The sequence below is a fragment of the Cervus canadensis genome, chromosome 16, assembly GCF_019320065.1.
Source record: "Cervus canadensis isolate Bull #8, Minnesota chromosome 16, ASM1932006v1, whole genome shotgun sequence".
NCBI classification, from domain to species: domain Eukaryota; kingdom Metazoa; phylum Chordata; class Mammalia; order Artiodactyla; family Cervidae; genus Cervus; species Cervus canadensis.
In genome coordinates this window covers 23187910-23204561 of record NC_057401.1, presented here as the reverse complement: position 1 = coordinate 23204561, position 16652 = coordinate 23187910, and the positions used below count along the sequence as shown (strand labels likewise).

Below are 16652 nucleotides of genomic sequence, written 5' to 3'. Positions count from 1 at the left end.
TAAGATTGATAACAGACATTATAATTATATCATAAAATTTTAGGGCTCAAGATTTCCTTCTTCTAAAATCCTTAAACCAATTTCATTCACATTATACTATATACAACAGAAAAGGAAGGTTGTCATTATATATCCTGGTCTACATCCTTTTTTTCCCTAATATTTAAAATCTTATAATTTATGATGCTCTTCCATTTCTGTATATGCCCTCCTCACCATGACTCTGGGCTGTAGAGCGGCACCTAAAGTGAATCAGCCATGTTTGCAGACAATGTACCCAGCCTGACCATCCCCGTCTCTTTTCCTGCTGGACGGAACAGGCAGATGGGCAGCAAATGGGCGGGTAGGGCTGAGCTGGCAGGCAGGCCTATGATGATGGTGTTCACAGGGAGACTTCAAAGCTGATAGTGACAATTTATGCCCCCTCCCCTGAACACAGAGACTTCTTGCAAGTGGTAAAGTACCCTGATGAAGGGGTATTTGGCGGTGGGGTGGGGGTGGGGGTTGTTACAGGCTGCATTAACTCTGTTACAACCCTCCAGTATCCACTTCCAGGTTCCTTCTAGATAGAAGTTTCTATAAATGAACTTCCAAGACTTGACTCAACCTGTCAAAGGTCAGATGTTCCTAGGAACAGGAAGAGTAATTTTAAAAAGCGATTTATCTATATCAAAGCATTTAGATTTGCTAGATCAGTGGCATACAATGTTCTTTAACACACAAAGAGAGGGATACTTTTTACACAACAACCTAGAACACATATGTGTATTTGTATGTGTGTGTGTTTAAAATGAAGCAAAAGTTTCATATAACAATCCTGCCCTTGCTATACACAGTGCATTCTGATGCTACCTGTTCTATTTGATTCTATTTAATTTGTTTTTAAAATGTTGGTCCTGTTCCACTCAATTAATTTCACAGACTATGAACAGTTTGCAACCTGGAGTTTTAAAACACTGTACCAGATCATTCACATCGTGGATAGCTGAGTGGATTCTGCTCAGACCACCTGGGCTTAAAACTCACTCTCTTACTAACTGTATGACCCTGCTCAAGGAACTTAACCTTTCTGCACCCAGATCTACTGTAATCCTCATTCTACATCAAGGACTGTGAGAGAAATGAATGAGAAGTCACATGTGATGCTTTTAGAATGGAGCCTGGCAGGGGCTCAATAAATGCTGGCCCACTTCCCCATCTCCTCTTGGCTAGTGGAATGAAATGGTCTAGCATAGGAGGTCCTTATGCCCAGCAATCAGCTCTCACCATGGAACCTAATGGTTGACCACTCTTCTTCCTCCATTTGCTCCAGTCACTCTGAGCTTCTCATGTCCTTAAACATGCCAAACCTGCTACAGGTTCACAACTTTTGCTCTAGCTGAATCCCTTGCTGGGAATGCTTGTGCTCCTAACAGTCATATGGTTCCTTTCTCCCCAACCTGAGCCCACTCACCCTGGCCTTTATTCAGAAAAAGTAGGCTTAAGACTGCCTTTCCTTAGGAAGTCCTGTGTGCAAATTGGTACTTCGCTGGCATCTGGGAACTCTATTATTAAAGTTTCCTGTACTGATACAAACCTTTTCCTAAAATAATAAGAGTGTGTATCTAAACAGCACAAACAATGTAGTTTGTGCTGAACCCCTGCTTTCCTCCTGGGAATCTGGGACTTGGTACATACTAGGTAGAGGGCGCCTATGTTTATTGGGCTCCAGCCCCCAGTAAACATCTTGGGTACTCGGGATCTAATGATCTCCCTGGTAGACAACACTTCCTGCACATCATCACAATTTGCTGCTAGAAGAATTGATTGCGTCCTGTGTGACTTCACTGGGAGAGGACTCTTACAGCCTGACCTCCTTTCCTCTGGACTTCACCCCACGTGCCTTTTCCCTGAGCAGGCTTTGCTTCATATCTCTCACTGAAATAAATCTTAGCCATGATTTGACTCTATGCTGAGTTCTATGAGTCCCTGCTAACCAACAAACCTGTAGAGGGCTTGTGAACCCCTGACACACAGGGCTCTGCTCAAATGTCCCTTCCTTGATAAGACCTTAGCTCACCATGCTCTCTGCAAGATCATCATCCTCTGACCCCGTGGCTCTCTGTCCCCTTAAGAGCTCTGCAGAAAAATACCACAGTTCATCACTCTGTTTATCACATACTTTCAAGGTCTACTCCAATCAACAGAAGCTCCGTGGAGCACTTAGTCAAAATTTATTGCCCTTATTACTTGTCAGGGGCTGTGCCAGACACTGAGGCCACCACAGGAAAGAGAGAGCAAATTCCCTTCCCAATGGAGCTTACATTTATGGGAGGAGACACACTATATTTGTTTACTACAAAGGAGAATAAAGCAGGGTCAAGGGACAGAGGACGGCACACTGCTCCTTCCGCTGGTGGTCAGGGAAGCATCTACGAGAGGAGCATGTCTAGAAGGCTGGGCGACCAGGGTCCAGCTAGGCTTCCAGAGCAGGCAACACACCCATGCTTAAGGAGTCCTGGTACTATTAATATGTTCTGCACCAGATGACCAGTAATCAGTGAAATCTAGAAAGCCTCTATTCATAATCATCACAACTTAAACAACAACAAAAAAATCATTTTTGGCAAATAAGCCTAAACATCTTGATACAGAAAGATTTTCATTGTTAGAGCACCATGACCACCATCTACAACTGAAGAAACAAATTCTTGAGATGTCTTCCATTTTAAAATAATCAAGCAAATCCTACCAAAACTATCTCTACATGTGTACATGACTAGTTAATATGTCCTACAGTCTTACCTAGTCACCTCCAAATTTTAGACACACTGACTTTAAAACCAAAACCATTCATGTTTCCCAGTCAAAGAGAAAAGGTTCCCCCAGTCTAGCCTGGAATGATTCCATCCAGCAGAAAATGGAAGCTCAATAGCCCCTTCATCCATTCCAAGTGCAGCTTCACCCAGAGAGTGTCACACAATGTTTACAGTCATAAAAACCACAAGATGTTATAACTAGGAGGGACTGCAAGATGATCAAGGAAAACATACACATGCATAGACACTCACATACTCCACCCTGCAGATATGCTTATGGTTTTGCTATCGAGGAAGGTGAGTCCCAGGGATTGTTCAGTTGCTAAGTTGTGTCCAGTTCTTTGCAACCCCATGGACTGCTGCACACCAGGCTCCTCTGTCCTTCTCTGTTTCCCAGAGTTTGCTTAAATTCCTGTCCATTGAGTCGGTGATGCTATCTAACCATCTCATTCTCTGCTGACCCCTTCTTCTTTTGCCTTCTATCTTTCCCAGCATCGGGGTCTTTTCCAATGAGTCGGCTCTTCACATCAGGTGGCCAAAGTATTGGAATTTCAGCATCAGTCCTTCCTATGAATATTCAGGGTTGATTTCCTTTAGGATTGACTGGTTTGATCTCCTTGCTGTCTAAGGGACTCTCAAGAGTCTTCTCCAGCACCACAGTTTGAAAGCATCAATTCTTTGAAAGCTCAGCTGAGGCCCAGGGAAATTTTGTTTAAATTGGGCAGTTTACAAGCCTTTAACTCTGGTCTCCTAACTTTAATCCAGAACTTTCACAGAAGAAATGAGTTTCTTACTAGATAAATAAAAAATAACTTCAGAAAGAGCCAGTGTCAAATGACTACGCAACTCGAAACTGGGAAGTTGCATCTTTCCTGGCCTGGATCCAGGCTATCAAGGGGGAAAGGCAGGAATAAAGGCAATGGCCCCTGCCCCCAGCTACTATTATTTTTTTCTATTGAGAAACACACTGGAATCCGGGATGGGGCAAGAGGTCTGGGCAAACTACTTGAGCAAGCAAGGTTCCTGGCAGACTATATTTTCCTAATTTTAAGAAAAGACAAAGTCTAGGGCACACTTTTTTCTCCTCACAATTTAATGTTCTGAACATCTTAAATTGACAAGTACATTTAAATATAGTAAAGCTATTATTAAGTTGATAGTGCCTCTTACAAATTGACGGTACCTCAGAACTGAACGCCAAGCCCATAGCGGGGCTTCGGTTCCCTTCCATAAGGAAGCCTGAGAGTTCATTACCTAATTCCTTGGTCCTTCTCTCTCTCAGGCAACTCTAGCTCTTCTCTTTCTAGAGCCTCAGTCCCTCCCCTGGATCTTTCTCACCCCGCAGTTGGCATCACTCAGCAAAGTGCTCAGATCCTCTGCCGAGGTTCCTGAGCACACGGAGGTGTCAATACGCCTGCTTCGGACCTATTCCTGTAAGCCCACTTTAGTAGGAGCAAGAGGAAGAAAAACTCTGGAGACTTTTCTTCACTAATAAAACAGCCCTTGATCACACAGACACACTGGGAGAGCTTGAGTCAGTCATGGGTAAGAGGGGAAGTGGCAGAGCACAGTGGTGAGACAGCCAGGCTTGGGCACACTTGGCTTCAAGTCCACACCTTCCCTTGAGACTGCTCAGGGCCTCAGCACTCCCATCTATAACAAGGGTATTAATCACAGCAGTTCCTTTGTAGGGCTGTGAAAATGACACCAGCATGGAAGATGTACAGTACTCTGCTCAGTAATAAATGTAAACTTTTATAACTGTGTTTAATAATGATTGACTCCTCCCGTTCATCACACTAGCCCACAGCCTACTTCTCAGATCACTTTGCTGAGAGTGGGTCAACAGGTACTAAAATAGGAAGTGTGGAGAAAGGGAGAAAGGAAGCTGAAAACAGAGCGGTGGCGGGGGAGGGGGGGGGCGGGGCAGGGAGGCCCACACGGTTGACCAGTTGGAACACACTATCCCCAGGTACCTGGGCAATGACTGGGAAGTCAACTAAAAGATAAAGGAATGGATTCCAAAGATCTAAAAACACCATCATCAATTTTTCCCTTAAAATGTAGAGGCTGCATAACGAACAAGCTGTAATAGAATTAAAAGCACTAAAAAGCCTATTCCCAGATCCAATTATTGTGAGCAAATAAAAACATAAAAGCTCCAGTGATTTTTAACAATGTAAAATTTTCTATTTAGATTAGCCCTTGGTGGGCTCCTGGGTATGCTGGCATAATCATCCAACTGGTGCTGGAGTGTCTTTTAAATCAAGGTCAAAGGCTTCTTGTTCCTTATTTCTTTGTTGTTCCCCTTGCTTTCTTCCTGCCCCTCTCTGTCACCTGCCAGGACACCACTCTCCAAAGATCCTTTTTCTCTTTGTGTCAACTACCAGCTGGATAGCAATGGTTATGTCGCACCAAGTTGTAGCTTGGTGGACTAGATCCTTTGTCACTTAGAAAATAACATTTTAGATGACTGGTTTAGAACAGCACAAGCCAAAACCAACATAATGTCTTGGTAATGACTAACATTTATTTAAAACCAGCTGGAATATGTCAACTATACATACATAGTCATATATCTTATTAACATTAGAAAGAATACAAAAGAAAATCAAGTGGGTAGCTCTGCATTATTATGATAAATCCAAAAGCACGGAGCACTTACCTGGAGGATTTTATTGGCTGTTATTACTGGAGCCTCATCGTTTACTGACTCAATGGTCACAAAAAGAGTTTGGGGCAAACTCTGTTTTCCAAGCTCTGAGCTATTTGCAAAGATGGTGAAACTGTCAAGAAGCTCTTCGCTACCATCATGCACATAGGAAATCAATTCATTTTCTACCTGTAACCAAAAAAACAAATCACCAAACTACGGGATATGTAATTTTAAAATATGACAAAAACGCTCTAAGAGAAATCCTGATATTTTATATCTCTTTAAAACACAGAAGCATGTGTTCATCCCATAAAATTTGATTCTGACAATCAGAGTGCAAATTCTAATGGATGGCATAATTGTGATGAAGTAGTGCAGTATCCCAAAATTAAGTTTAAGAATGAACAGAGTGATTGAGCAACATGGGGTAATAAAGAAAATGCTGGTCTGGTTATCACAAGGCCTGAGTTCAAAGGCTATTTCAAACACTAAAATGGGTTGTAGGCGACATAATCTTTCTTTTCTTCCAATGGATCAGCCATTAAAATTCAGACTCTGCTTGTGTATTTAGAGAGACTAATTTTTGAAGTTATAGACAATTCAGAAAGTTGGACAATTCAGAATATTGGGCTTAGGCTCTGAAGTTTCCACCCACTGGTTGGATTTCTGCTCTTTGGGGACACATGGACCAGTGAAACTATTGTGTGCATGCATGCCTGCTCAGTCAGACTCTTTAAGTTTCCCCAAACTTCTCTTTTCTGAGCTAAGTATGCATTATTCCCTTAACTGCTCTTTGTATGTGAGGTTACACCTGCTTCCTCCTCCTCCTGCAGAATACAATAATTTTTTGGTGCCTCTCTTAACAGCTACCATAAAGCTCCTGAGGACAGAGTATAATGAAATATATTGGAAATAAATTATTTTATCAAGCCAGATTTCTCTCACTGTAATAACCAAAATGCAAATGTTTACTTTTATCCCTGGTTGATTTCATCTTTCTAATTTTCATTCTGAAACGGTTGTCCAGTAAATTAGTTATTCTTCTTGGATTTGCGATACCCACAGATTTCATCAGAATGCTTTTCATGTCTTTAAGACTCTGATGGAAGCATGGATCAAAACCAGACACCAGAAGAATTTTAAAGGTAGAAGGGAACTTGGCTTCACTGAACCTGTGACCCAAAAATACAACAGCAGAGAACTTCCAAAGCCCAACAGGAGTAGTTGAACTTCCAAAAAGTCTCTGGGGTTGTGTTTGTTTTGATAAAATACAGCCAACATTCTTAACAGTTCAACTTTGTCCAGTTCTATGGCGCACTTCCTTTGAGCAAAGACTTTTGATCTCTCAGAGGTGTCTCTGACAAGAGTTGAAAAGTTCACCAACTGTCTCAAGGGAAAGTTGTAACCACTTGAACACAGGTGCATGAAAGTTTCTTTGGAGTTCCCTGGGAAGAGTATTCCAGACCATAGGCCTGACCACATATTTCTGGAACATACTATTTTAAGCTATTTTTTAAAAATGAGGAAGATGGGCATCAGAGGGCAGGAGAAATTCTAACCTAATATGCTTTAGGAAGATAGCATTTAAATAGACATCCCTTCTCTGTATCCTTCCTGTAGAAATACATCATTTCCTCAATGGAGTAATACTCTCTCAAATTACCATTTAAAATGTCAGTGTGCATGTGCATATGCTAAGTCACCTCAGTCGTGTCCAACTCTTCTTGACCCCTTGGACTATAGCCTGAAGGTTCCTCTGTCCATGGGGATTCTCCAGGAAAGAATACTGCAGTGGGTTGTCATGCTCTCCTCCAGGGGATCTTCCCAACCCAGAGATCAAACTCGCAGCTCTTACACTTCCTGCGTTGGCAGGTGGGTTCTTTACCAGCTGAGCCAGCTGGGAAGCCCAAAATGCCAGTTAGTAGGTATTAATCTAAAGGCAAGGAAGGTTTGGTGGGAATGTATCTGTTCCTAGCTCTAATGCTAGAAAAACATCTGCTGACCTTTAGGTACTTAATAAACTTGTAGAAAATCTTAAAAGGTTAAAAAGTGTTTGGTCCGCCATCACCAGTCATGTTCAGGGAATATTAAGTTCCCCCCTTCTGTTTGCAGCAGGCTTTCCAGGGGGCTCAGTGGTAAATAATCCACCTGCCATTGCAGGAGACATAAGAGACGCGACCCCTGTTTTGATCCCTGGGTTGGGAAGACCCTCTGGAGTAGGAAATGGCAACCCACTCCAGTATTCTTGCCTGGAAAGTTCTGTGAACAGAGGAACCTGACGGGCTACAGTCCATGGAGTCACAAAGAATCAGACGTGACTGAGCACACAGAAAAATAACAACAAATAAATAACAAAAATAAATCAACAAAAAAATAACAAAAATAAATCACATTCTCCCTCCCTCATTGTTCTGAATCTCACTAGGGGTCAAAGGTGAAGTCAAAAGCCCTCCCATACTGGACCTCCCTAACCTCACCTACGGCCCCTCACCCTTGTGGGAAGCTCCACACGCTGAGCTCCTCCTGCTCCCCTCACAGAGCTGTTTGCTTGCTCTTCCCTCTGCCTGAATGCTCTTCCTCCATATCCACCAAGCTCACTCTCTATCACGTCCTCCAGGTGTCTGCTCAAGGCTGCCTTGGGCCCCCAACCACTGTATTTGAAGCTGAGCATCAGCACACCCAGACACACAAACATCACTGATGTTCCCAGCACTTCCTATCTCTCTTTCCTGTTCTATTTTTCTCCATAGCACTAATCTTCATTCATCTATTTTATTTATATAAATTTACTTATTTATTTCATTTATTCTCTCTCTGTCTCTTTCTTTCCCCCCCAGGAAAAAAAAAAAATCCATAAGGGCAGGGTTTGTTGCTGGGTTAATTCACTGCTTTACACTCAATACTTAGAACTAGCACACCTGACACATAATGAACACTCAAGAACTATTCATTGAATGAATGAAGGGCAAAAATGGCCAAGACCTCTCCTTCTTTGAGTCACTGAAGGTTATAGCCACAAGTTGTTAGGTGTCACCATAAGTGAAAATGACCATGTGTCAAACCCCAGGGACCTCAGAAGTCATCAAAGAAGAGAAATTGTAAAGGTCTTGAGAAATGGAGGATTTCCAGTCACATCAGTAAACAAAGGATGTCACAGTGATGTTCTGGTTCTCCAAATGTGAATTCCTGAGCCTTATGGGCACTCAGGAAGGAGAAGAATACCCACAACCTGGCAGCCATTAGGCTGTAGCCACTCCCTACAGTGAGCTCTGAGCAGCTCAGGATATGAAAACAGGATACTGGCCCCAGCTAGTTGAGGTGCATGTGAAAGGAATGATTCAAGTGAGCCCAGACTCTTTCATCGTCTCATAAATAGAAAAGTGCTAAATTCTTTGGCTTTGTTAATCTGGTTTTATTTCATTGACAATAATCTTTTGATGTTCAGACTACCTGCTCTTTGTTGCAAACTTCTATATAACCTGATTTCTCCCCCCACCTTCTTGGAGCAATTCTCTCAGGGTCACTTGAGATGCTGTCTCCTGGGCCTGAAGCCCTAAAAATTTCCACCAAATAAAACACAACTCTCAACTTTTAGATTGTGACTATTTTTTAAGTCAACAGGGTCACCTGAAGATCAGGAACATATAGTCTTGACTGTGAACAAGGCTACACAACAACATGGATACTGTAGGGAACACACACACTTGATGCATATTTCAACCAACCATGCTTAAATACACACTTCTCATAATACAAAGCACAGACGATAAAGAATCGGTTAAGACAGAACCAAAATTTAGGGCTCAGTCTCTCACCCAGAGTACATGGGGTGAATAGAATTAAATTCCATTCACATGAGAGCAGGTGGTTATCTTATGTGGTTTGTCCAGCCTTTGGGAAGGAAGCTATGATTAAGAGATGGCTGCATGGAGTCACGGAAGAAATCACCTCCCCTGGATCCCCAGTTGAGAGGCACCGAGCTCCAAGGTCTTTTCCACCCTCAGCACTCTCCACTTCTCCCCGTGGCTCTGAATACCACCTGATAGAGTCTAACCCTCTTGACATGTGCCTCAGGGCTCTCCAAAGTTGGCCCCTAAGCACCCTCCAGCACACTCTGTCCATCTGGGAACCTCGTGAACTATTCCTTGGCCCCTAGAACACCATTCACTTCAATGCCTTCACACCACTGACATATAGTCCCCTTTTGCTTGCATTTCTTTGCTTTCTCTCTTCACCCCTATTATCTCCCTGCCCTTTCACTCTATCCTAAAAGTCTAGCTTAAACTTTATTCCCTCCGAGAAGCCTTCAATTAGAGTCAAATGTGACCATTCTGCACACCCACAATATCACTGTTAAAGTGCTACATGAAAGACAAGAAGAGTATAGCTTATATTAAAGTTCATGTGCCTAACTCCCCCACAGCAATTCTTGCAGTCAAAAAAATATGTCTACTTGTCATGGAAGCCTTACATAGTAACTTGAACAGAATAAGTTTTTAGTAAATGGATTCAAGTCACTTGATGAGGTGAAATCCTTAGAAGCAAAATGAAGCAGCAACATGCGTTCTTAGCTAACTGGACAAAGATATCCAAAGATGCTACATAGCTGTTCATGGTTTCCATCCTGAAGACAGTGTGTTCCTAGGAGCTTATAAAGGAAATAATGGGGATCTGAAAGATACTTTGCAATATTTTTTTTAAGTATGGAAATCATTCTTTTATTCATTGTAAGAAAGCAAACTATCACAATAATAACACTCTAAAAACCCACTGAGGATATTTAAGCAATGACTAGATGACCTTTTGTAAAGGGTTATCCTGGAAGGGCTTCTCCATCTGCTGGGAGGTTGGACCAGATATCTACTAAGGCCCCATCACTTCCCAAAGTCCAAGAATCCAAGTGATAAATAGCCAATTTTTTTCTTATCCAACATATCCAAATCCAAATATATTAACTGAGAGTTATTACCTGTTTCCTGGTAAATTTCATCAGCTTTACTCTTGGAAAATGAGAATTTTCAACATAACCATGTTTTGGTGGTTTGAGTAGAACAAATTCACAGTCAAGTCCCTCAAAATGCTTGCCTGGAATTTTGAAATAGTCTTCTGGAAGTGCCTTGGAGCCACCTTCCTGGACTGTGAAATTTTGTACTGCCAGAGGAATCTGTTTAGGGACAACATCCACCAGGATTTCAAGTCTGCTCACAGCTTGGAAGCCACTCATAACATCCAGTATAAAACGGTCCTGTTGTTGGTCAGGCATTGTCTGTACATAATGAATGTAACCATCATCAACATCCTGCTGCGTAAACATCAAAGGGAACTTCTCCTCTGCACCCGCACTACCCTCGTCCGGTAAAGACCTTCGAAGGTATCCATGCACTGGCGGAGTTCTAACAATGAACACTGCCTCTGAAGGAACAAGGTCTTCATGCACAGCCTTGAGTGCACATTAACAACACAGAGACACAAAAAGAAAAACATTAATCTACGGAAGAGTCAAGACCCTTGATGAACCAAATTTTTTTTCTATTAATGTTCACAAATGGCTTAAGTTACAATCCAGGTTAAGACACAATTTAAGCCTGGGTCTGTTCTGGTAACCATGCTAATATTTCGAATTTTAGTCTTGATCACAAAGACAAAGCAACATTTGAACAGTTACTAATGTATTATCAAGATATCATTCACAGTGGCAAGAAACCTAGGACTCAGAAAATAGAGCTGAAAGAAATAAAATGGTATCTAGAGAAGGAATAAAAGATGGTAGAAGAAGTAGCAGTTAAAGCACTAAAATTGCAAGGCTTTAAAGGAAAGTCTATTTTTAAACTAGCTCAGCATTTTGAATATACATTTAATTTACTGATTCAGCAAAATTCATCTCAAAACTTTCTGTGATAGATTTATAGTCCATGAACTGTGTACACCCCCTTGTGGTGAAACTTAAATTCTCTAAGATCCTGAAAAATAATTGAGAAAAAAGCTGGGGGGGGGGCTCCATATTCTCTTGGTCAAAACTCATTATTCAGTAAATTGCTCTGACTTGAATTCATTTCTGCTGCTGCTGCTGTTCAGTCGCTCAGTCGTGTCTGACTCTTTGCAACCCCATTGACTGTAGCCACCAGGCTCCTCTGTCCATGGGATTCTCCAGGAAAGAATATTGGAGTGGGTTGCCATGCCCTCCTCCAGGGGATCTTCCCGACCCAGGGATCAAACCCAGGTCTTCTATACTGCAGGCAGATTCTTTACCACTGACCCACCAGAGAAGTCCAAATTCACTTCTACTTGATGTTATTGGCTGTATTTAGCAAGCAGGCAAACTTGTTTGCAGTCCTGAGGGTAGATTCAGAATAGCTTGCATTTGTGGCCAACTGTCATAAATCAGTTTACGTACCCTGCACAGATTACTCACTCTCACCTAACTCTGATCAGTAGGGCTGTGCTGCTAGAAGCTCTCAAGTCGGGGCCTCAGGAAACCAGGAGGCTTCTGGTGTGAAGGCTCACCCTTGGCATTCCCCGGGTCTGGGCCAATTTATCCACCAATTTCAAGAAACTACACAAGGCCACATTCAGAGCTAAAGAAATAAACTGTGCAATATAGTATCCTCATCTGTTTTAGGAATCCTTTTTATGTCTGTTAAATTACACTTTTATACCCTGCTTCACCACATTACAAATGTAACTCAGATCAAATGAAATATTGGCAGTGTTGCCATGAAAGATGAAAAAAGTAATGACCTCTTCATTGACTGTAATATATACATTCCCTCCTCCTTCGCAGGTTATTCTACATTATAAACATATATGCATACTTGTGTAATCTTGTGCACACAGCTTTAAAATGAAGGGATTTTAGGATTCTTTATGTTCCATTTCCGACTATAGAACAATTAGCAGTATCAAAATCATGGAACCTTCTGGCTTTTCTTTTCAACGGCATCTGCATTTTTAAAAAGTCATTCCAAATACCAGGAGAGAAATGAGCATAAATCAGCTCTCAGAAGCAAACAAAGAGATCACTTGTCCCTGCGGTTCCAGAGGGGGAGAATGCTGGTAGCTGGGACCCCCACCTACCTGGAGCCTTTCTCTACTCAGTTTTACTGGTTTTCCTTCTTCAACCACAAGGGTCTTACTGTGCAGAATCCGCGTGTGATGCTGGTGGCTTTCTGAGTCCACCTGCATGTAGACTCCCACATATAAATGTGTATCTTTAACTCGCACTGTTAGGTTGAACATATCGAAGCTGCCACTGCCGTCATGCCTGTAAATCACAGGCCCTTGCTTCAAGTCATGTATGGAAAATGAGCCAGATGCTGAGCTGTTGACCAGCACGCTGCCACGCTTTGCGGGCTGCACGATGTGGAATTGGACCTCGTGGTCTGTTCTGACATCTTGGTTGGTGGTGACACTGAGGTTGGCTGTCATGAGGCTGCTGTCCTTTCCTCTCTGCACGAGCAGCCCCGTGTTGTTGACTACACGGACATAGGGGTCTGACACGCTGACCTCGAGGAGGGATGACGTGAGTGGACACCGTCCGTCACGAACAACACAAAACAGGCCGAGTCTGCACCCCGGTGCCTGAAGAGCACGCGTCCTTCCCACAGGTCCTCTTGCCTGAACCAGTAGAGTTCCTGAGTTGGGTCACTGGCTTGCACCAAGTCCCCATTCGGGATGCCCCGCCGGATGTAGAGCAACTGCCCGTCGTCAAAATCTGAGTCAGGGTCATGGTAGCAGAGATCTGAGAGGGTCAACAGCGCTGGCCGTTCTGCACAACCTGAAAGACCTTATCCACCATGCGCACTGGTTTCTGGTCATTCTTTAACTCCACAGAAATGGTGACTGATTTCTGTAAACAGATGCTCCATGTCAAGATCCCTGAATGCTCCCTCTTGGTCTGGTCCTGCGGTGGAGGCCACAAGGAGGAATTCATCACTCTGGGTCTCAGAGTCATCGTGCTCATATATCAGCCGCTCACCCAGGATGTCTTGATCTGTGAAGGCGGTGATGTTGTCCTGATTTCCAGGAGAATCTGAAGAGCGAATCAGTTTCAGCTTCCCGTGCTGCCGACTCTTGGTGACTGTATATTGGAAAGTCCTCTTGTCCAAGATTTGAGCAAATAATTCCGACTTTGTGATTAATTTCCCTTCTCCTTCTTTTACAAGTAATCCTCTATTTGTTAAAATAATATGCCTCCTCTCTGCTTTAAAGTTGATTCTGAAAGTATAATCTTTTGATTCTATGTGTTTTGCAACCATCAAGAACCTGAAAATATCTTGTGAATGTTCCCTGGGCCTCTCTTGTGGTTCATAACTTATCTTACTGTCTGTAATGTTTTGTTGGCTGAAGACCGAGTTTGTCTGTAGAACTTCTGTGCCAAGTAGCAATTTTCCTTTCTTAGGTGAGGTCAGTAACTTAAAATGCAGTTCCCCCTCAGCTACTTCCACCCCCTCTGTCACGGCCTGTAAGTGATCAGAATTCAATACGTGCCTGTTTTTTTACTGATCTCAAGGGCAACATTTTTCAGAAGGGTAAACTTCAGCCACTGTATCGTAATAGGAAACACCAGCTCTTTGCTGCTTTTTCCTTCTATGTCAACTTTAAATTTAAAGTGATCCGTAACATTTTCTAGTTGCAAATCTTTGAATGTAGTACAGTACCGAATCTGACTCTGATCAACAGAATGCTGAGAAAAGGTACTGATTTGTTCCCACTCACCACTTGGCCCTTGTTGCTGAATTTGGCCAAAGCGAGGTGGATAAGTGATAACATAACGGGTGTCCACCTCAGGGCGTTCACCATTAACCTCCACTGACAAGTTGCTCTGCGTAATCAGGACTGAGCTACCCTGCTGCACGGCCACACCGGTCCGATTGGCCACTGCCAAGTCCCAAGGAATAGCCATGACCCGCAACACCACTGTACTGCTAACCAGCTCTCCATCATTTGCTCTCAGAAGGATCCGGGAGTTTGGATGGCTCTGTGCACATAGAAAATGTTGCCATCTCTTAAATCCCCATATGAGAAACCATTAATGGCTCTCCCAGGATCATTGATATTTTCTAAAAACCCAGCATCTGAATTAAAGTTGCCAAGCACTGAGACACTAAGACTCAGGGAATCTGTATCTGGGTTTGAAATATGTATGATATTTGGAGTCAGTCATTTCTTAGAATTCTCAAACACGAGAAGCAAGTTTCCTTCAGGGAGCTTAAGGTTTGGGGGATCATTTACTGGAATGACAACAATGTTAAACACATAAGAAACATGTCCTTGCAGATATAGTGGCACTTCCCTCTTGCTGTTGGAAGAGAGTGAAAATGTGAAATAATCCCTAGGTTCTTCTGAACTGTCATGGACATACCAAACGTTCCCTTGCTCCAAATCCAACAGAGTGAAAACTTTCTCCAGTCCTTGCTCGGGGGAAACATCTAATCAAAGGAACCCATGAACAGGCATCTCCTTTATTTTAAAGAGTATCTGAGACTGATGGATACCCAAATCCTTTAGCTCCACATCCACCTTCATATGCCTTTGTTCCAGTAAGGCTTGTCCACCTTCTTGGACCTCCAAGTTATTCAGGACCAAGAAACAGCTACTCACATCTTGAAGATTAGGCTTGCCTACCTCAGAGTCAGCAGTGGAAAGGGGAACTTCTGCCAGCAGCAGTTTCTCCATGGTTGTTGCAGAAGGACTTTCATTATCACTGCCCTTCATTTTACACCCAGCAGATATATCTTTGGAAACAAAGGCATCCTTTAATGCTCTCTTTTCTGAGTTGGCTTCCAAGCCTCTTAAGCACCCGTTAAAAGAGATTCCTCCAGCAGATTTCCCAGGCACAGAGGCAAGTCCTAACCTCTTAAGTTCTTCTCTCTTGTGTCTATCAAGACCTCCCATGAAGAGGGGGCCCGCAGATACAAACAGTTTGCTCTGCAGAGGCAGGTTTGTCCTTACGGTTTGTTCATCCACCATCAGGCCCAGGTATCTTTCAGTAAATCTGAGTTGAATATCGTGCCACTGGTTGTCACTAACTAATCTAAAAGAAGAGAGCTGAGTATCACTCCTATTCCTTCCTACATGAGCCTTCAAAAAACCTTTAACTATTTCCAAAGCGACAAAATCTCCTTCCCTACCTGACTGAAATAAAAGCAAGGCTTGTTGAGTTCCAGTCTGCAAAGCAAATTCCAACAGCCCGTCCCCTTGGACCTTCCACTATGGGAAGGTGACATAGGATCTGGAGCTAAAGAAATTGATGGCTTCATCCTCCCCTGCAAAAAATTCATCACTGCATCCTAGTGACACCTCATAAACTTTCTTAAAACCAGGGTAAGATCTAAGAGAGGAAAGGATCTCCCTCTGGTTAAACACCACATCCTCCATACAGCCACGGAAATTAGGGGGCTGTCCATCGAGATATGAGACATCAAGTCCACTGCGGCCTGCTATGTGGATTCCATGCTGAAAGTGCAAATCGTGCATCCCACCAGTGATCTGGCCCGTCATCTCATAATGTTTGCCAATAACCACAGAGACATGATCCTTAACACAGTACAACTCCACTAAATGCCAAGCCAAGTCATCCACACGAAGTCTTTGCTCAGAAAGAAGCACTAGTTAGTTCACCTGTCCCCAGATTCACTCTCACCTGAAAGACAAAGAATCACAATTAAGCAATCTCATCTCCTAGTGTTTTATTGAGAAAATATGGCCATTCACAAAAAGAAAGAAAGAGAAACCCGGACATGGAAACCCCTTCCCACACTTATGAACAACATATTGAAATTGAAATTTTCTGAGTTGGAATATTTCAGACATGCTCGTAAAATTGGGGAAGATCTCAACCCTTACATGTGGCATCTGATTTTATTCTAGTGAAATAACAATAATCAAGTGTTTTGTTCTCTTTCTCTCACTGTTTTTCCCTCCAGTAATTGAATCACTGTACATTTTTAAAGATTTTAAAAAATCTTACCCGTAAGTTTCCTGATAGAAGTTCTATTATACAGTAGTCATTTACCCCAGCTGCAAGAAAAAGTAATCCCTGTGGTTTGCTGGTTTGAAATTTTAACTGAAGAGATAGCTCAGAGGAAACTTCTATGATATTGAGCCCCATGTAGCTTTCACCATAAAAAGATGCTGTAGGAAAAAAGAAGTTAGTAAACTTATTACACGGCGACTGTTACACTTATATTGTCATCTCC

The 16652-nt window shown here is 42.6% G+C and overlaps 1 protein-coding gene across 2 annotated transcripts in view; it reads right to left on the bottom strand.

Annotated features, from left to right (window-relative positions):
• LOC122454404 (chondroitin sulfate proteoglycan 4-like) overlaps positions 1-16652 on the bottom strand; it is a 39622-nt gene that overhangs the window by 12120 nt on the left and 10850 nt on the right. The window contains exons 2-4 of one of the 2 annotated variants that reach the window (XM_043488868.1): positions 16424-16473; positions 10424-10894; positions 5464-5640 (exon numbers count right to left, since the gene is read on the bottom strand). In XM_043488868.1, the coding sequence (XP_043344803.1) occupies positions 5464-5640; positions 10424-10894; positions 16424-16473 (698 nt within the window). Of the gene's footprint in view, positions 1-5463; positions 5641-10423; positions 10895-12528; positions 16097-16423; positions 16474-16652 lie in introns of both variants that reach the window. The other variant, XM_043488867.1, reaches the window with a different exon arrangement.